Source organism: Dysidea avara, chromosome 3 (genome assembly GCF_963678975.1).
Source record: "Dysidea avara chromosome 3, odDysAvar1.4, whole genome shotgun sequence".
Lineage (NCBI taxonomy): Eukaryota > Metazoa > Porifera > Demospongiae > Dictyoceratida > Dysideidae > Dysidea > Dysidea avara.
This window is the reverse complement of record NC_089274.1, coordinates 1,168,404-1,189,682: the sequence shown is the minus strand read 5'-3', so window position 1 is coordinate 1,189,682 and position 21,279 is coordinate 1,168,404. Positions and strand designations below refer to the sequence as shown.

The window sequence follows — 21,279 nt, the reverse complement described above, 5'->3', positions numbered from 1 at the left end:
CACACAAATTGTCAAAATTATGTCATATAACTAATACCAGGTTCTTCCCTATAGAGCCAACCAGCATGTGCCATATTTTAAGTTTCTAGCTACAGCTTATATATTTATTAGCGAAACCCTCAGGGGTAACATGCTAATGTACAAGCACAGTACATTATGTAAATAAGTATAACTTAAATATTTTAATGTCAACTTCATGTAGATCAGGGTAGGGTAGAGAATTCCGTTCTCAATTGTCGTCTTGGGGGGGAAAGAGTTACGGTAAATTTCTGTGCTGGGTTGGTAGTGAGAGAATTTTAGGTGATGATTAGCTCTAGTGTTTGTAAAAGATGGTGACAGCAGGTAATAGTAGTACAGCTAGTTACAATGGAATAATATTCTCTTGATCCTGTTCAACTGGTGCACTATCAATTATTAGTTGGACACAGTAAGTGCTACACACTAGGATATCAATCTCCACTTCCACCTCCATCCCAAAGGTGGCATCCCTCACCTAATCAAGGGATGCTATAGTAACCAATCCACAAGCTGTGAATTTAGGCCTAGTAATTAGAGAACCTCTAGGAAGGTGGATGAGCTGCATGTGGATGATAGCTGGGAACTACGGAAGCAGATGCTTCTCCTTGTGAGAGGTGTGCATAAAGCAACTCAACTTTGAGGAAAGGGAGGCCTATGATGCCTGGTCTCAATCACTAAAACAGGGATATGGGGCAGTGGCGTATCTACACCCGGACCTACCCGGGCCTGGGCCCTAGTTAATTTGAATCGTGCCCGGGTGAATGCTATTCAACATCAATGTTGAATAACCGTTTATAGCAATAATGATTGTACTAGCACAACTTATGTAGCTCTAATCCATGTCAACTCAAGCCTTTTTTTCCAGAGGTAGTGCAGAGGAGAACAGCGATCTTGCATTGGTTTCGATTGTGGTATTGCCAATGTAAGGCACTTAATAGAAGGAAGATCACATGACTACCAACTGCAGCATCGTGACAGAGAACAAATAAATGTGTGGTGAATAGTGCCAATTCAAGATGAAGATGTAGTCAAAATTCAGATGTGAACAGACAAGAGCAACTTTTGAGACGTTTTGAGATGTGGCTGTGTGAAATTTCAAAGTTTCCTCCAGTGTACTGTGTGTGAAGAAGACGATAGTAGCTAGCGTTTGTATCAAGTAGGGTAATATTAGTTATCCTGCATGCAGTTAATGTAAGTATAGCACATAGATAGTGATGCACAACATATTTTAAACGCTATATTGATGTCCATATGAAGATGGGCATGTGTATGTGTGTTGCTTGGCTGAGTGGCGTGCCCACCCAGTGCCCAGGTAAAGTAAAATGTCTAGATACGCCACTGATATGGGGTGGTGTGTTACCAGTCCATGACATGGACGAAGCAGTATGGAGCCATACATACAGGCTCCTTGACATACATACATACATACCAGGCTCCATACATACAGGCTCCTTGAGCCCTCTTCACCTGTAACACAATTACTAACTACTAACACACACCCACACACAGAGAGGCAACAATAACATATCAACTGAGCTTATTGCTGATTAATTGGGTATCACTTCTCTTTGAATGCAGCTCAAACACTTGTGGGTTAGCTACTCTCTTTCTAGCAGCTTCAATCTAGTCTCGCGCAGCCGCTTATCGATTGGAAATTATAAGCGCCGCGCTACAAGGGTCTGGAATAGTTCATGAACATGAATTTTTTCGACACGTTATTGGTGACAATTGAATGATTGGGTAACACCTAAGATACAAAGGTACAAAATGCAACGTGTGTTCCCTTGAATCTTTAGTCTGTTTTGATCGACAAATCCGCTTAAAACCTTTCGCCTACTTTCCTTTTAACTCGAGATGAACTGAGCTTGTTTGTCTTTATTCAGCCGTACTTGTTGAAGATTCAGTAGTAGGTAGAAGGAAAAACCTACACGGGTCGATACTCGTCATCCCCAGAGGCCTTCTTCAGCTCATTCTTCAGTAATCAGATCACTTTGGCGATTAAGGGATCGCGTGAGCCAATTTACACTCCCCAACCACTGGGGATTGTAGATTTTTTTAAGTCCGTGAACTATTCCAGACCCTTGTAGCGCGGCGCTTATAATTTCCAATCGATAAGCGGCTGCGCGGAAAGGGTCTGGCCACGCGAGACTAGCTTCAATCTCGCACAAACCCGGCCTTCTCGTATCTGTTAATTTTTTCTTCTAATTAGGCGAACCTATCGCCAGCAGGACACATAGTCATAGGATTCCATCTGCATCTTCCCACCCGATCGCACACAAGTTCAGGATAGTTCAAGTATACTAATGCCGTATTATGTTAAAAGAGGATCACGTGATCCGAACGTAGTGAAATGGAAATCGCTAAGTTGAGTCACGTGGTCTTCTGTTCTTGTGTTCTATTAACACTGACTGCTCGAATTTAATAGACATATTATCAATCGTAGTATATTTTATGGAAGCCTGAAGAGTTGGACGGACGAAAGCGGCTACCTTCCATATCTCATCAGTCCCCCTCAGGCAGTGCATCTGAAACTTGTGACTCGCCAGTACAGAGAAATTACTACACATTGTGACACCAATCATAGTATTATCTGTGCCAGCTAGACTCAGGTGATGGCAGAGATCAGTAGAGCCGCTAATAGAGAGCTGGAACTTGGATTGAATATAATGTAAGATGCACCTATATCGATGTTGTGCTTAGGTGTGAACTTCGTCAGCCTGCAACAGTGCATAATGTGGGTAGATATGGCGATATAAAGGGGGATATATGTATATTTTAAGAATGGAAAAACCTGGTTTTGAAGGTTTTACATGATGAGTTGCATCGGGTGGCTCTGTCTAAAGAATGATAGTGAAGTAAGTTAAGGGCGTGAGGCAACATGGCGGTTTATTTATGTGTATATAGCCAGTGACTGCTGATATGATATTTGTGTACTCGTTGTGTAGCTATGTTGCATGCGGTGGGTTTTGGCAAATGGTTTATCATGTTCTGGTAGTAAGTCACAAAAAACGTTTCTGGAGCACTGCAAGGCTGGTTTTTGGGGTTTTGTTTTGATGGTTTTATAGAGCGGTTCAGTAAGTGGTCACAGAACATTACCATGGAGCACTGCAAAGCTGGTTTTTGGGTTTTTGGGGTTTTGATGGTTTTATAGAGTAAGGTAAATGCGGGTATTTCCGGACAGCGCACAATTCTGGACACTTCGTGTATAGCACCCAAGAATGAATCAACTAGAACACACTTTTCGATTTTTATAATCTCTATAAGAATAGCTATTCACAGCAGAAATTTCAAGGCAATCCGTTGTTTTGTTCCTCGGCTAGCTTGATAAAGGTACCAAAGTGTCCGGAATTGTACGCTGTCCGGAAATACCCGCATTTACCTTACAGTAAGTCACAAAGAACATTACTGGAGCACTGCAAGGCTGGTTTTTGGGTTTTTGATGGTTTTATAGAGTTCAGTAAGTCACAAAGAACAATACTGGAGCACTGCATGTAAGGCAGGTTTTTGGGTTTTTGGGGTTTTGATGGTTTTATAGAGTACAGTAAGTCACAAAGAACATTACTGGAGCACTGCAAGGGTGGTTTTTGGGGTTTTGGGGTTTTGATGGTTTTATAGAGTACAGTAAGTCACAAACAACAATACTGGAGCACTGCAAGGCTGGTTTTTGGGGTTTTGATGGTTTTATAGAGTACAGTAAGTCACAAAGAACAATACTGGAGCACTGCAAGGCTGGTTTTTGGGGTTTTGGGGTTTTGATGGTTTTATAGAGTACAGTAAGTCACAAACAACAATACTGGAGCACTGCAAGGCTGGTTTTTGGGGTTTTGGGGTTTTGATGGTTTTATAGAGTACAGTAAGTCACAAACAACAATACTGGAGCACTGCAAGACTGGTTTTTGGGTTTTTGGGGTTTTGATGGTTTTATAAAGTTCAGTAAGTCACAAAGAACAATACTGGAGCACTGCATGCAAGGCTGGTTTTTGGGTTTTTGGGGTTTTGATGGTTTTATAGAGTTCAGTAAGTCACAAAGAACAATACTGGAGCACTGCATGGCTGGTTTTTGGGGTTTTGGGGTTTTATAGAGTACAGTAAGTCACAAACAACAATACTGGAGCACTGCAAGGCTGGTTTTTGGGTTTTTGGGGTTTTGATGGTTTTATAGAGTACAGTAAGTCACAAAGAACATTACAGGAGCACTGCAAGGCTGGTTTTTGGGTTTTTGGGGTTTTGATGGTTTTATAGAGTACAGTAAGTCACAAAGAACATTACTGGAGCACTGCAAGGCTGGTTTTTGGGTTTTTGGGGTTTTGATGGTTTTATAGAGTTCAGTAAGTCACAAAGAACAATACTGGAGCACTGCATGCAAGGCTGGTTTTTGGGTTTTTGGGGTTTTGATGGTTTTATAGAGTTCAGTAAGTCACAAAGAACAATACTGGAGCACTGCATGCAAGGCTGGTTTTTGGGTTTTTGGGGTTTTGATGGTTTTATAGAGTACAGTAAGTCACGAAGAACATTACTGGAGCACTGCAAGGCTGGTTTTTGGGTTTTTGGGGTTTTATAGAGTTCAGTAAGTCACAAACAACAATACTGGAGCACTGCAAGGCTGATTTTTAGGTTTTTGAGGTTTTGATAGTTTTATAGAGTACAGTAAAACCATTATGTGTGCTAGATTTTTGGTAATTTCATGATTTTTATTTTGAAATTAATTTGCTGCTAAGAGTATATAGTTTCTGCTAGGCTGGTTTTGGGAGTTAATAAAGTCACAAAGGATGTTATAGCTTTGTGGAATTGTTATAATATGTGGCTGGGCCCAACGTAAATACACAGTTTAAATTTTCAAGCCAATTAACTTTTATGTAGACCAATGTGTATGTGCTCTTAGCTTAGATGCATACCCCAGAAATTAGCACCAATTAAATTAAGAAAGATTTGTATGGCAAGCACACATTTAATCAAGTATAACAATAAAGAGACCAAATAACATCACTAAAATGACTATAGCTTATGAACATTACTGTACTGATAGTTACAGCCTTTAAACTTGCACTGTAATTATGTTTATAATAAATACGGCTTTGTAATTTATTTTCAGTGACTAAGCTGATCACTAAGTCTTGTACAAATTATATTCAATTAAAAGCCATGTTGGCAGAGTCATGAAAATCATTTAGTTCAATTGAATAGCCTGCTGTAAAGAATAATCAATGTTTTACTCAAAATTTAAGCCAGTATGAAGATATCTGGCCACACATTTCTAGAAATATTTAATAGTGGCAACCTAAAATAAATGTCATATATATTTGTATCTATTAACTAATAGACTAAGCAGCCTAAGCCAATTTGTGTAGATCAACTTTTAATATTGTTTAAATGGTAGAGCTCTTCATTTTTTTGTTACCTCTTCAATAAGTTACAAAATTTCTGATAGTGGGTTTGTTCTGTTAATAGACAATTGACTGTGTCAGCCAAGATGAATTACAAGTATAATTAATTTTTTATTTAAAGTATATACACTGTATTTGGTTCTAGCTGCTTATTTTTTCTGTTTTACCAATTACAATTAAGATCTTTAGCTTTCTACCAATTCTGCCATCTCACAAAACTGTTATATAGCCAGAATTTAGTTACTGATTTTAAAATCTGTATATAGTGTACTCCATGTAGAAAGCATGTAGCACATACAACTGGATAAAATATATTTGGGCTAGCTGTATTCCATAAATCCCATATCTATAATATGTACATGCATGCTTACTACATGTCTCCAATTAAGAAGCTGGGGAATATATGTAACAGTGAACTTTAGTAGCTGATGGTTTACTAGCTATTTATTGATTTGCCAGTACATAAGCTTTATCCTTAAAGTTTAGCTTGGGAGGTTATTGACTGTAATGAAAATAGCAGCATCTTTATGCTTTGTGCTCGACACTGCCTTTTAACAACAATATACGTAGCAGACAAAATATAACTGAAAAATGTACTTCATGCATGCATGATCAATCTGATGAGAATGTATGCTTCAAATATCTGTTTGGTGCACTCCTTTCAAGCAGATAATGACATTTAATCACAGTGATTGAAATGTAAAGTAATTGCAATTAACAAATAATTATATAAGGTTACTACATTTAATGAAGTTTTGGCTGTACTGGGTTCTTATCATGTTGATAACAAAATGCAATGTACTTATTCCGTCGTTTAACCATTCTATGAAGATAGAAGTGATGGTGCCTCTTTCCCATAGAGCACACAATTTTCTTAAAACGAGAAATCCAGGCAAACGTCTGCTCACAGCTCATTGTATTATAGGCTTCATTGTGATCCTTGACAGATTTCGGATGGTATTTCTCATGGCACTTCCTGTCTCGATGGTTTTTGATGTGCAGTGAATCTATTATTTTATTAACATCAAGCCAAAGGCTACTCAAATTTCCGGGCAAAGGCAAGGGATTTCTTGCAACATGTAAGCAATCAATGTGACACATATTGTCGTAGGACAATGTGATCATTTTCCTTTCATCTCTGGTAAGATTCCCCAAGGCTGATACCATCCAGGATAGAATAATTAAAAATACTTGTGCAGGTCCTTCAGATCTGTATAATTATCATAGGCGTAGGAAGCATCTTCAAGTTGGGGGGGCCATGAGCTATATAAAGTACTGGGGGTCACAGTAATTGTATATTGTTATACTTATTGAGATGGACTGCATGCTGTTGATTGAGGATCAGTCAGCTGTGAAGCAGCTGCAGTCTAGGGGGGTCTGGGGGCATGCCCCCCCAGGAAAATTTAGAAATTTATATGGACATGGATAGGATCTGGAGCAATTTTCAGTCAAACAAATTAGACTTATTTGTATATGTATTCAACTCAGTTATAGGGGGTCTAAGGCCATGTGCCCCCGGGATGTACATGTCTTTTGGAAATTTACTTGCATATGACTGAATTTTTCATAGTCTTTGTAGTAACATGGTTAATCGTTTTACTGTACCTCATGCAGACAGTTAAAAATAAATTTTTTTCAGTGATAGTTTCATTTACTATTGTTAAACATTTCCAAAATATTTTCTTCTTTTATCATTAGCTGATATAAATGTCTTAGCAATGTCTTTCTCATCAACACTATCTGTACGCTCTTTATGTATAAATGTAATGAATGTGTGGTTTAATCTAGATTGAGACATCGTGCTACGCAAGAAGGTCTTCAATCGTCTCAGTGCAGAAAAACTTCTCTCTGCAGTTGAAGTTGTCACAGGTAGAGTGTAGAAGATTTTTAAAAGCTTTATTACTTCTGAGAACATTACTTTCCCAGGTTCATTGATGATATCACAGATAGTTCTTACATTGGTCACTTTTTTTATTGGCACCTTACTGTTAGTATTATGTGTTGTAATCAAATCAGGCAACATTGTCAGTTGAATTTTCAATCGAGATAAATCAAGGTCACTGTTGTATATATCAAATTCTTCTGGTAATTCTAAAGCACAAAATTTGCCATTTGCAGAGTCTAGTAAGGTTTTCTCTAAGACTGACATTACAGGTAATCCTCGTTTTTGTTGAAATCTTCGCTTAAGTTCATTAACAAGCAGATCTAATATTTCAAAATACTGTTGCTTGAAATAGCTTTTAGGGTCAGAAAACAGTACAGGAGCTTCTCCATCATCAATCCGATGAGGGGGTCTTCTATATCTGGGTAAAACAGGGTCAGAAGTTAATTCTTTAGCCTCTTCTACTGTTTTAGAGTAAAAGTCAACAAAAGTACTATCAGACCTTAGCCTTGTCAAATATTTTACAGCTAACTCAGTAGCATTGACAGCTTCTTGGATAGTGGTGTCCTTACCTTGTAATGTTAAAGAGAGCTGTTCTGTTCCTGAAAAAATTAAATGAGCTAGTTTCAGTCCAAAAAAGGTACTAAATTTATCCATCTGAGCAAGGTAACCTCCAGCTTTTCGACCATAGTCATCATGAGTTTCAGCATTTATCTGTTCTAAAGCAGCTAATAAGTTGGAATAATTACTTAAAACAGCAGATATAGCTGCAGTACGAACAGTCCATCGTGTAGGACATAATGGTTTCAATGAAACAGAACAAGCTCCAAGCTCTTTTTGTACATCCGAAAAAAGTGTTGATCTTTTTGGAGAGAATCTGATTAGCTGGGATATCTCCATAACTAAATCTAGAGCATCCCTAACTACAACACATTTCCTACCTACTGTTTGCAAACACAAATTTGTGCAGTGTGCAAAGCAATGTAGGTATAAAGCTGCTGGAACATCCTTTTCAATTCTAGCAGCAACACCATTTAAGTGACCACTCATGTTGCTGGCACCATCATATGCTTGGCCACGACACTGAGCAATTGGTAAAACATGCTTACCCAAACAACTTTTCAGCTCCCTAGTGATTGTTTCAGCATCAGTTTTTGGGAGTTGAATCAATTCGATTGGGTCTTCATATACGTATACAAAAATCATCATCTACCCATCTGATGCATACAGTTAACTGCTCTTTGTTACTGACATCCGTAGCTTCATCGGCAATGATTGAAAACCAGTGCACTTTTCTAATGTCTGCTATAATGTTTGTTAGCACACTATCAGCTATCAATTTGATTTGATCATTCACTATATCAGGTGACATATACTTGCGTTCTCTGATCCAATTGTTTAATTCACTGCAATCATTGCTTCTGAGGTTCAATAATTGAACAAGATTGCTCTGAATTTCATCATGCCCCCTAATTGCAAGGCCTTGCCTCAATAAGAACTTCAGTGATGATAGCTGCTTAATTAGCATTTGTCGATGGTTCCTCTGTGAAACCATAATTTGCTCATTGTTGAGGGTGTCAACACCCTTTTGGTTTATCAGCTGAATTTTTAAAATAGATTCTTTGTGCAAATCAGACTGAGAATGTTGTGAAAATCTTTCAAGAGCCTTCTTCCAGTTATTAAAACCGTTACTAACAAAAGCATCATCTCCTTTTTTAGCAAAGCACAATAGATTGCTTTCTGCACAGTATCGACACAAAACACAAAATGCTTTGCATTTGGTGGTGCATAATGTCAACCATGAGTAGGTAGAATACCAGTTGGGTGAAAAATTACGACAGCGCTTCCCTTGTTGCTGCTGAAACTTGTTAAGCACAGATGGATTAGTGGGTTGAAATGGAGTTAATGACAGCTCACAACATTTAGCTGAGCATTTTTCCACAGAAGTAGGCATGCTGTTCATTTGAACATCTCTGCTGGTGGTGGTGCAGCTGCTGGTGGTAGTGGTGATGGTGCTGCTGCTGGTGGTAGTGGTGGTGGTGCTGCTGGTGGTGGTGGTGCTGCTGCTGGTGGTACTGCTGCTGGTGGTAGTGGTGGTGCTGCTGGTGGTGGTAGTAGTGGTGGTGCTGCTACTTTGCTGAGCAGTAAATTGATCAGCAATGTTTCTATCACTAGGAATGGAACTCTTCCCCCTGACACTTGATGAAGGCTCATTATTTGTGCTGCCACTGGAACGTTTGCTAGCAAAACAAAGTGTTCCCTGCTTAAATTTTTTGGCAGCTGGTGGCTTGATAGAGCACACCTGTTTATATAATTTAATAATAATAAGCCATCAGATATACACCAAACAGTTACCTCTTGCTCTTCTAGGTGCTCTTCTGTTGATTCCATCACAAATTCCATAAATTTACTCACTATTTATAGCAATTCCAAATAATGCATAAAATAATTTTAGGGGTGCTTGTTGCCACGTAACGAAAATGAGACGAGGCCATTGCAGAATAAGGCAACCAAGGAAACTCGTGAGTGCTAGTTATGTACGCATATTTCGATTATATTGTATTGCTAACCAGCTAGTCCCTTTATATTGATAGTGAAAATTTGTTTCTTTTTCAACCATGGTCTTGTATTTCAACTTCCCAATTGTTGGGGGGGCCATGGCCCCCCTGGCCCCCCCGCTTCCTACGCCTATGAAATTTATACAGGACACTTAAAATGTATCATTTATTCTAAATAGGAAGTTATACACTACAACTGTCTATAAATTCTAGGACCATTCACATTCACACAATATTATCACATTCACAAATGGTAAATCTAGTTAGTAACTTACTCATACAATGGCTGCCACATGTCTATATGCCCACCACCCCGAACAACAAAAAAATGACCACGGCTCCACTTTTGCAACTTTTTCTTGGCACCAGTGTCCTTGTTGCATTCAGGCTTAGCATCAAGTTCATTTTCTTCATCTAATTCTCTGATCAGTTCTGGATGTGATGCAAGCAATGACGCTGTTCCTATGCATAAGAAATGAATTAATAATTAACCTAGACCAATGACGCTGTTTTATATTAATTTCTTATTTCCATTAATTAACAATTAACCTAGATTTTCCCATGGCCCAAAACTATAAGTAAAAGCCAGAACAGCAGTAGCAAGTTCATGACTAATTTACCATGTCTGTACAGGGCTCGAGCCTTGTCAATCCACTCTTATAAAGGTCCTTTGTAATCATGCACATTCATCAATTTGATATTGCTTGATACACACACCATGCATACCGCTAATATAAGTGTTCAAAGCTATAGAGGGTCTGGGGGTCAATATTTCTCCAAGAAGTATATATTTAATTGCTTTAAATGGCACGGAAGCTCCATTCAGCATTTTGTGCCCATCAAAGTAATCAATGCAAAATTAATGTCCCTGCAACATCATGCAAGCTAGTGATTTACGGAAGTAGCACAGAAATATACAGCGATATCAGTCATTATATTCTACTAAACGTTATATTAGAGTATTTGCAGTGCCTGCTCTATTACAGTAACGCGATCTTTTACAATTTTCAGTTACAAGTTGTTGAAAGTGGTCCAGCCAACACTGGACCGGCCGGGCTATGGGCTCCCGATGTGTACCTGTACAAATTCTCAAGAGACAAATTTCATGGTTCCTTGCAAATTTTCATCCTACGATTATCAGAATTTGTTTGCAAAATGAGTGACTCTCAAAAAGACTCAATTCTCACAGGGTGTCAAATTTCAGATAATTTGTCTTCCTCTCCAACATAAGTACACTGTATATAACTTACCTTGGCAGTCTGAAGCATTTGACACTGAACTTCTTGTAGACAAGGTTTTCTCTGCATTATCCAGCTTACTAATCTCTTCAGCATTAGGACTAGAATCATCATCTGGGTCTGTGAGGGCAAGCAAGTTATACAACACCTAGGTATTTGATATCATGATGACATAGTCACATAGCTAAAATTTAAAATTTACTGGACCACAGTATCATGACACTTAAATCACTTAATGTGTCACCCTTTCATTGCTCATACACTCAGTTGTCTAATGCAATGTTCAGAGTGAGCAAACACGCATAAATGCTGAGATATGATAGATGGGTTGTATGCACCTTATCATGTGCTTCGGCAATGCATAGATTATTTATCACACTATTTGGAATCTTAAGATGGTTATAAGGTTTGCAAAGCTAGACATTTCACATGCTTTCTACTCTCAATCCCAGTCATAAGAAAACAGTTTGTGCTATATACACAGAATCAATAATGTTTGCAGTATAAAAACCAAGTATGTTAATATATTAGATTAATCGGAAGGATGTACATGTATTTTGTGCAAAAGATTTTTTTCTGTAATATACCTGTTTTGATTTACATACAGCTTACTGGATGGTAGCTACAATGAGATATAAATGTACCTTTCAAAACTCCACAATATCTTAAATATTCCCGTAGCTTTGATGGGATATTACTCTTTTCAGCTTCAGTGCAATGGATTTCACAAAAAGCATGGCCGAATTTGGGCTCATTCGGACAAGTATCAACATAACGTAGTCGACGAGAAAATCCTGTGACTTCCTTAGGTACCCGGTACATACATACAGGATATCTCAGTTTCCAGTTTCCATCAAAGGAATACAATTTCCCACAGCCTATATTAAAAGAAAATGAAAATCAGCTGGCTATATAATATTATATTGCCAGGCATGCAGGGCTATCCATGAACTTATGCAAAAGTAATTTCTAATTAGCATGATGCATTTGTTATGCAATGGTTTTTGATAATGGTACATGTGAAGGTCAGAACACCAGTAGCTTGCTACACTAAATGCCATTGTATTATGATACTAGGGAGTGTGTGTACAAATATTATGTGCACGTGTATGTATTTGTGCATTTTCTACAAATAATATTTTTTCTAAGCTCCGTACACTTGCTTGTAATGTACAAGATGCATACCTCTTTTTTTGCATTCATCAGTGCAGTTGGTATGGACATATGGATGACTAGCTCTCTCTTCATCAATGGCATCCATCAGTTCTTCTCTAGAATCTAGTGATGAAAATATATATCCAATTTTCCCTTCCTCCCTGAGCTCATTTTAAATTTCTGCATTCCAGAATGCTTCTGCCACTGATTTACGATGAAGCTCATGTGTGCAAACCTCTGATTCAGGCCCATCTAAAACTGCTGTGTCAACAAACATAGCATAATTACATTAATATTTCTTACCATTTCTAAGTGGGCAATGTGTAAAGAACTCCTTTGTATAATTCAGAAACACTGATGCAGTTAATGACTCTCTGATTCCCTCATTGTAGCTTTCAGCAGCACCTTCAAAGGAGCACCAGGTGTGATGTCTGCAAGGTCATAAGATTTATGGTGATGAACTGCATGGGAAACTTACGCAGCAGCAACCAAATGACAGTACAGATCTCTACAAAGGTACACACTACGTGATGCTTTGATATACGGCCTTGGAGAATCATAGTAGCGGTAGCCATTGAGTGCTTTCCCACCAAATTGGTCATATCTACATAACACATATAGCCAATGTGATCATAGTTGCAGTATACAACAATGTAAATTAGTGAGGAGCAGTGCCTTATTGCCACTATCTATACATAGGCTGTACATACATTTGTAATGGATCTTTGAGATCACATTAGCAATAGACAGTTCATATGTGTTGATATAAAGATGCTCTTACCACTTATAAACTCTCTGAAATAATGATGTAATAGAAAAAAACTCCATAATAAGGACTAAAAAGGCTGAGCAAGTAAGTACATATTTACCCTTGATAAAGGTAATATTGAGTATATCGTAGTATGAAATATTTTTTAGTGGGTCAGGGAGCACTACAAATGTGCCAAATTTCAAGGATATGACCAATTCCATTTCTGAGTTATTAAATGTTTTTGAGGATCCAGCTCAACGTGGACATACTATAGCTCCTTCGAAAATCATATTATGCAAAAAATGTATATATAAATTATTCTCCAGGGTGGAATTCATGAATTCCTTGCCATTGCAGAGTGGTCGAAGGAATGTTATATAGGATAACTTTCACTCAGTCTAGCTTCCTGTATACTCATGAACAGCTGATATATTTAACAAGTATAAGCAAAAATTAGTAATTTTACATCCAATTAGGGATCATAGTAATAAAAAGTAAAGAAACAAGGTGGTTGCCTATATGCCTGCAGATATACTATAGTGGACATTTAATCCGTAATTCAGTCTTCAGAACCTCTGTTGTACAGCTATAGACTGAATTAGGGATTAAATGTCCACTATAGTATATCTGCAGGCATATAGGCAACCACCTTGTTTCTTTACTTTTTATTACTATGATCCCTAATTGGATGTAAAATTACTAATTTTTGCTTATACTTGTTTGTTTACTTTTTTTGAAACAATGATAATTAGTGAATAACCTCGTTGGTGATCCCTAACTGATATACATTACTATTGTACTGTATGATATCGTTTCTGTATACTTTCTCTTTCTACATGCAGTATAGCCACACGGATCATAGTAGCATGGAAATATTGCAGAATGCTGCACATATAAGGAGGATGCTACTGGTCCCAGAAGCCTGATACAGCAAATTGTTGCAAAACATAATTATATGATTCTATAAAATTAAACTTTTCATTTAATAGTGTTAACAAGTTTAGATAAATGTATTTCAGTATTATAATCAAGTATGCATGCATATGGTTTTGCTGACTGTACAGAGAGCATTATAGCACTTGCAGTCAAGGATACCTTTAAAGAAGTGTTAAATATAGGAAATCAGTAATCAGCATTGTCATGATGAACTTCAAAGGCATGATATAACATAGGCATACAGTACAAGTGATGATATTAAGTCTCTTGTATAGCTGCCCGCAATCACAGTATGACTATTATCCATGCATAATACCTGGCTGTACATGCATGCCGGCACACTGATTACTAGCCATTTTTATTTTATGTATAGCGCGGGGCTAGACCATGCAGTCTTGCAGTTTGCAAAGTGTGTAGCTATACCATTCAAGACGTAACACAGATTATTTAATTGTTATAGAAAATGTAAATTGTTGCTGGTCATCATAGTCTCTACCCCTTTGAATCCTTCCTCACCCCCATCCTCTTCCTCTCCCCCGTCCTCTACCTCTCCCCAGTCCTCTTCCTATCCCCTGTTCTCTTCCCTGTTGTCTTCCTCTCCCCTGCAGTCAATTACTGCATAGATATTATTAAAGCGCTTTTACGCGCCTCTAATATCTATGATTATTACGGTCAGTCAGTGTAACACTGTTTTTAGCTACCAGCGAGGCTATTGGTATGTTGAACACCTACATAACGTTTCAAGCAAAGAATACTGTAAGAAACGCCTAGATCTTGCACTGAAGCCATAACGCTTGAAAATCAAAGGATCTTTAAGGAGGACAAAGGTAGCACCATGATGCATGCATTGTAGCTGCTGCGGTGGTGAAAAGGCACGTCTCGGGATGAAGCGACGTTGAACAGTGAAGAAATCAGGCCTGTAGCCTTAGCCGTTATCGAGTTACGCTTGTCTGAAGGCATTAGTAAGTAAGTAAGTTAGTAAGTAAGTTAGTCAGTCAGTAGAAAATTCGGTTAAATACGAAATTTTTAAAATTTTGTAGCAACTTGATGGAACGTTTTAGAGTTGATCTGAAGACATTTTTGAGCTTGGTTATGCCTAACCAATACTGCTAATCTTTCAGAAAGTTAATATTAGGCTGGTTTTGGGTGATATTTATAGGACAAGAAACCCCAAACCTTGGTGATCCCTAATATACAGTTACTACCATACTGTATGATAGCAAGTTTTTCTTTTTAGCCATTTAAACTCTTATTTAAAATTCACTAAGTCTTTCAGGCACTGAATGCATGATCTTCCATATTCCCTGATTCGATCTACTCTCCACATATGTAGGCATTTTTTCACAAACCATGCATGCACTCAAATGGACTCCTACCAATGACTGAGGACAAGAGCATAGCTATAAATTGTAAAGTTGAGGGGACTAAGAACAATGACTAATTATATAATGTTTGCACACATTTACATGCAAAACATACTCTGTTAAACTTGTCTAGGCATGCACAGGAAAATTTTACTGCCAGAAATTGAATCTTGTAGCAATTTAGACTAAACTTTGAATACAATTAGAACCCTTCTTTGAATAAATGGCTGTTTGGACTGAATGTATGCTCTAACAGAGTAACTGACTGTTCTATTAGCATAACTGGTTGCTCTATAAGATACCTTGATCTTCACATGTAGAAGGGCTTATCTCCCACTAAAATATGAGTGAGGGGCTCCAGTCTCTTTGTGGTACATCTATAAGACTGAGGATGAAGTCCCAGCCTCGTGAGAGATTTCATCCTTATTCCTAGTGCAAGTTTTTAAACCTTTCTATTAGGCCACATAAAGTTAATTATTAGTTTCTCATCCCCGTCCGCACTGCTGTCTTCCTTACCGCATCTAGACTTTTTGCAGCACTACTTTTTTGGCTGAGTGCAGCCATTCAGCACCTTATAAAGTTGGTTATTAGCTGGGGCAACATTAGAAAATTGAATTTTGACTCAATTTAGCTGGTTAATTCAGCTATCCATGCAGTCAATAATAAATAATATAAAAACCTGCCTGCCCGCAGTATTATTTGGTTGTTTGGAGGATGAGAAACTAAAAATTAACTTTATGTGGCCTTACATAGAATGGAAATGTGAATCCGGTTTGTAAACCAGCTGGCCAGTTTAGAAACCAGTCCGTAACATAATATGCATGCATGCATGTTATATTCATATGTTATATATAGCTATACCTTGATTTATATAAAAACAACACCCATGCACTGTACATGCATGCAGTGAGTATAATTTATATGTTGACACACCAAAAATATTGCAATATAACTAGCTGCACACATCAAGTTGTCGGGTAGGGTTATATTGCTGAATGCAACACGGATGAGTGCATGTGTCAGACACATGCATGCATATACTTTATTTTACAGTGCATGCTGCACGCATAATTTGATCAGATGTAGCAACATACCTGTAGTTTATCATGCAGCTGTCACATCTTAAAGTGATCTTAATTGCAGGAAGTGGTCCATGTAACCCAAACAAGATAACTGTTGATGGATCATTATGAATCGAAAGGCCTTTGCTGCAGACTAAACATTTAATAGTTGGAGGTCCCAAGAAAGCAGTATGAGCAACTTTTGTTGCTAAAGTCACTTTCCATAAAACTTCCACTCTATAGGAGTTTGGAAATTAACCATACCAACTACATCATTAAAAATAACTCCTTCGACTTTTCGCACTAATTCAGCCACCTGTTCACAACTGTACATTGTATTCATGGAATTATTAATGACGTTGGAAATGTAGTGTATCCGACGAGACAAAAAAGATATAGGCACCAAGTTCATTGCTTGAACTGTTAAAACAGTTAACCCGCTTGAAACTATGGGAGCGATAGTTTCCACTGCCAATGATTCTTGCTCTGTATAATCATCACATCTGCTGCTCTGACTCGCCGGGGCGGGTAAATCGTCAGTTTTCTTATCGATCAAGTCTAGTGGTTCTAGAGACTTTCCCGACTGACTGGAGCCCATTCCATCTTTATATCCACTGGAAGACAATGCATCTAACGCAGCAGTTAACTTTCGCTTCTTCCCACGACGTGACGGTGTTGACATACTACAGGTGTATTAAATTATACAATCATGTACTATACATGTACACGGGCACGTGAGTATTGATCGCGCATGCGTCTTTCATACTTACCTTGGACATGCGCATTTGCATTTTCTTGAACTGTCGCCTATAGTTGCAGTGTCAAACGTTAACGCAGCGTGGAAAAATGCCTCGAACGACTGTGAGTGGAAGACTGGTGACGGTAGATGGTCAAGTGGGAGAAAACAAGAATGGAGAGTTCATTCAGTTTACAAATTATTCCTTTGAGGTAGTTAGCGCTATCTCATCTCCTCCCGGAATCTACACTCAATTAGACGGATTTTTATACAAAATTAAAGTTATCCATGGAGACGAAAGGTATGATATTTTAACAGTGCAGGGTATAGCTATAGGTTGTCTGCTGTATAGCTAGATGTTGCATACATGGCTCTTTTGTGTATGCATGCCTGGCTTCAGAACCTATCTGTCATGATACCGCATGCATGTAATGTGATTTATATCTGTATATAGCTATACCCCACTTAAACTCAGCTAAAAAATTGATAGTGTATGTATGATAACTTGGTATGATAATATTATTAGTTTCTGACCTACCCAACACCTCTTTTGTTCACTTGCAAACAGAGAGGTGTTGATTGTATTATTAGTTTGTGGCTTGCTGACATGGAAATGCCTTAGCATAAACTATACCTTGTGATCTCCACTGCTCAAAAGAAATGAGACAAGGCCATGACAAATTAATGTTTTGATGTTCCACAGATATTGTGCGTAGGTCAGGAATTTCGAAAACTCCGAAAAATATCTAATCATATGATCTCTTTAAAGGAGTGTCTCATGGCTGTATAGGTTCGTAAATATTGTTTAACTGGCTGGACAATTCTAGGTGAAACATATAATGAATTCATTCATATGTTAAAAATCATAGTGTGGATTGAGCTATCAGTTTATATTATTTTATATCTATTATAGCGTGGCTCTTGTTAATTGCCTTACATTTGTTGTTATCACGCATGTTATATTACAGAGAATGCTTCGTCACTAATGAGGATGCCTCTACACTTCGAAGTTTCACGAAAGCTACTAGCAGAACTCTGAAAGGGGTACAGCATGTCAGATGCAAGGATACATTATGGAGCAGATACATTTTCCAGTGATGCAGCAGCTTTCGTGCTAGCAGTTCTTTCAAGAGCAGAACATTAGTTTCAGCGTTAGGACTACAACTCAATAGTGATGTATGGGTTTTGGGACCTGAAACACAGATTAATAGCAAGGGAGAATTACTTGACAAAGATGACCTTCCATTTTATTGGTATGAGGATTATGCAATAAAGAGAGATGCTGTGGATGATCAAAGACTTGTACCGTTGCCGATTGCTTTACCGTTGCAGACACAAGTTTGTGCCATATAATTAGAGTAATTACATGTAGTTAAGTCATAACTTTTACCAAGAGTTCACAAAGTATGATATAGACAAGGCAAGACACTATGTCCAGATTCTGAAACAATTTTGTGCAATCAGTTCTTCTTTCCTTTAGTCACACTTCTACTTGTATTAGAGAAAAGTCGGTTGAATGGTACTTTCAAGTGTTAAGGCTATGTTCTATGCATGGACAGGCTTCATGACATTAGTAACTCCATAATGTCCTTAATTTATAGGTGTATATTCTCTCCCCTGTATAACTAGAATCTGTTGTGTAATTATCTATAATTGTCAACATGCATGCACATCATGCTTTAAGTGACAAAATGCAGTTAGCTATTCTGCATGTGTAAGTGCACTATGCTGTGTACAATAAAATAGCACATTGTTACTGCAATTGTGTGATTCACATGTACATGTGTACATCATGTGTACAAAAAGTACACTAACAAGTGCAACATCTACAGTATGATTGCATTAATAAAAAGCACTGAAACAAACTGAGTGTTACATAATTTATCACAATAATTATAACAACCAATTTAAGCCCTAATTCAGACACAAAAACAATCTCAAGCTCCATATATAGTAAACTTATAAGGATTGTGAGTATAACATTGTTACAATGTTTACAATTGTGTACTTAAAGGGAATCCAAAATCTCTTGAAAGCAGCAAAAGAATGCCTTCGTGATAACTTTCAAAGCTTCTTTCAAGTTTTAAGTGGAATGTGCATGGCAATGCACTTTGAGGAACTAATTGCATTGCAGGCTGAATGTCCAATGGTGTTGGCATACAGCGAGACACCTGGAACAGGTAAGTATTCAGCTGCTGTCAACGGTATATGGAATGTAATAATAATCTTGTAGGGAAAACTACTTCTTTACGGGCAGCACTTAGCCTGTGTGTAGCTGCAGTAGTACATTATCGGGTGGGAAAGTCTTCCCCAACGTCTTTAGTTTCACGAGCAGCAATCACTACTATTCCGATTGGTGTTGATGATATAAACTCACAAAACAGCATAGAAACATTGTCGGTGCAGTTCTTCAATGGTGCTGCATTGTCAACCGTGAGTTCAGGAAATAATACTCCACGAACCTCCCTTTTGTTCACATCAAATAAGGCATTTGCTGAAAGCTCCAGGTTTGGTTTTTTAATAAATATATATGTGGCTTTACTCCTGTGATTCTTTTCCTTTAGGAATGCTGCACGATTAATACATATTCCATTTTTTAAAGGAGCAGTAGAATTGAGCCAGCGGGAAAAAGAAGATGCACTTAAAATAGCTTGTCAGCATGCATCCAGCAGCATTGGAATTCTAATAAGCATAGGGGATAAACTAAAGGCCACACACTTTCAAACACATATAAGCAAAGACTTGCTACCGTTAGTTTGCGCAGCCTTACCTGAAGTAGATTTCAGAGTTCAAAAGAGTTATGCTCTTTTATTAGGGATTGGTGAAGAAGTGAGTGCAGAAATTTAAAGAACACATATTACTATGTGTGTGTGTATACTGTAGCTGTGCAACAGCATTTCACTGCCAGAAGTGATAGCATTTCCAGAGATAACACAATTCTTCGTACAGAAATGGGCTCCAGAAGTGGCTAGCTTACTGAAGCCTACCCAGAGTTCATTGCAGTCTGCGCTTAATCAAATACTTGATGACATTGAAGATTTGGAAACATGCGAGGTAAACATCTGTTATACATATGGTGTGCTTAAAGTTTAGTTAACAGATATTAAGGTTCCTCCGTCCACAAGTTGCCAATAAGTTAAATCCAGCCAGGCTATCAGTAGCCATTTATTTGCCACTGCTCAAGTGTCACTGTACAGGCTTGGATGAGGCCAAGTTCAAAAGAAACATCAAAGAAGTTGGGGGAAACATCAAAGCCTCACTTCCCTTCCTTAGGGAGGGATGCAGTGATAGAGTGTTAAAGCCATCAGAAAATGGAAGACAGAGGAAATGTATTACAATTCCGCATAGTGCGATTGCACAGGACATCATCCAAATGCTGGTTGAAAGAGGTAAATATATAAAAAAGATACACAGATGGATGTATATATATATATATATATAACATTCTGAGCAGATTTTGTAAGATCAAAGTTTCCACCTTTATTAATATAAGGTGGCCAACATGATGGTTAAAAATAATAACTATATGTAATAAATGCATTATGTTATTATTGAATATCTATTTAAAATTCATTGAATCAGTGCATGGTACTGTATACATGTATAAGCTCTTTCAAAAAGTGAAGTATATTTATTACAGTTTCAGAAAGCAGCATAACACCTAAAGCCGAGCACCCGAGATCATCGACGCCCACGCCATATGAAGACTTAAGGCAACTTTCAGAGCTTTGTGGAGATGATAAAACACCAAGCCCTATTATGCAGGATGAACTACTGCCGCCCTTCCAGAATTCCTATGGTATACAGCATGCAATAATAATATGCTTGTTTCATTATCACTATTATAGATGATGACAATCATACTGAAATCAGCCAAGCTCACAGTAGCTTTAGCTCACTCTCTGAGCCTTTGTTTGGTGCCAGTTTGGACTTAAGAGATAAAACAATCTCACCAATTGGCAGCATTAGCTCAGTCTCTGAGCCTTTGTTTGGCAAGTCAACTGAACGATCAGTTTCACCGATCAGGTGCCTAAATACCACATACATCATCAGCAGTGAGGAAGTAGACAACACCCCACTTCATGACCCTGCTGAAACTAAACCACCACCAATGCAGGCTACACCAGTATCACCACCATCTACTAAGAAAATCCCAGGTATACAGATACTATTTCAAATTATGTTTGTGTGTATGC

General features: G+C 38.0%; 2 protein-coding genes and 1 long non-coding RNA gene across 4 annotated transcripts in view; 1 reads left to right on the top strand and 2 right to left on the bottom strand.

Moving 5' to 3' along the window:
* The first annotated feature begins 2,445 nt into the window (after positions 1 to 2,445).
* LOC136248758 (uncharacterized) overlaps positions 2,446 to 21,279 on the top strand; it is a 35,364-nt gene continuing 16,530 nt past the window's right edge. The window contains exon 1 of the long non-coding RNA XR_010697825.1: positions 2,446 to 2,686. This is a non-coding gene — a long non-coding RNA (uncharacterized lncRNA). The remainder of the gene's footprint in view (positions 2,687 to 21,279) is intronic.
* On the bottom strand, positions 6,120 to 16,613 carry LOC136248754 (uncharacterized). Of its 2 annotated transcripts, none has more exons than XM_066040549.1 (8): positions 16,381 to 16,613; positions 12,714 to 12,839; positions 12,539 to 12,666; positions 12,266 to 12,493; positions 11,725 to 11,958; positions 11,093 to 11,200; positions 10,118 to 10,304; positions 6,120 to 6,612 (listed from the first exon to the last, which is right to left on the bottom strand). In XM_066040549.1, the coding sequence occupies exons 4-8, from the start codon at positions 12,339 to 12,341 to the stop codon at positions 6,147 to 6,149; spliced, it is 1,071 nt and encodes a 356-aa protein (XP_065896621.1). In that variant the 5' UTR covers positions 12,342 to 12,493; positions 12,539 to 12,666; positions 12,714 to 12,839; positions 16,381 to 16,613; the 3' UTR covers positions 6,120 to 6,146. The 2 variants fall into 2 exon arrangements, with proteins under 2 accessions (XP_065896621.1, XP_065896620.1); XM_066040548.1 differs by having other exon boundaries at positions 12,266 to 12,487.
* Positions 6,892 to 8,400, bottom strand: LOC136251640 (zinc finger MYM-type protein 1-like). Its single transcript, XM_066044094.1, has one exon. It carries the CDS (start codon positions 8,332 to 8,334, stop codon positions 7,063 to 7,065), a length of 1,272 nt encoding a protein of 423 aa, XP_065900166.1. The 5' UTR covers positions 8,335 to 8,400; the 3' UTR covers positions 6,892 to 7,062.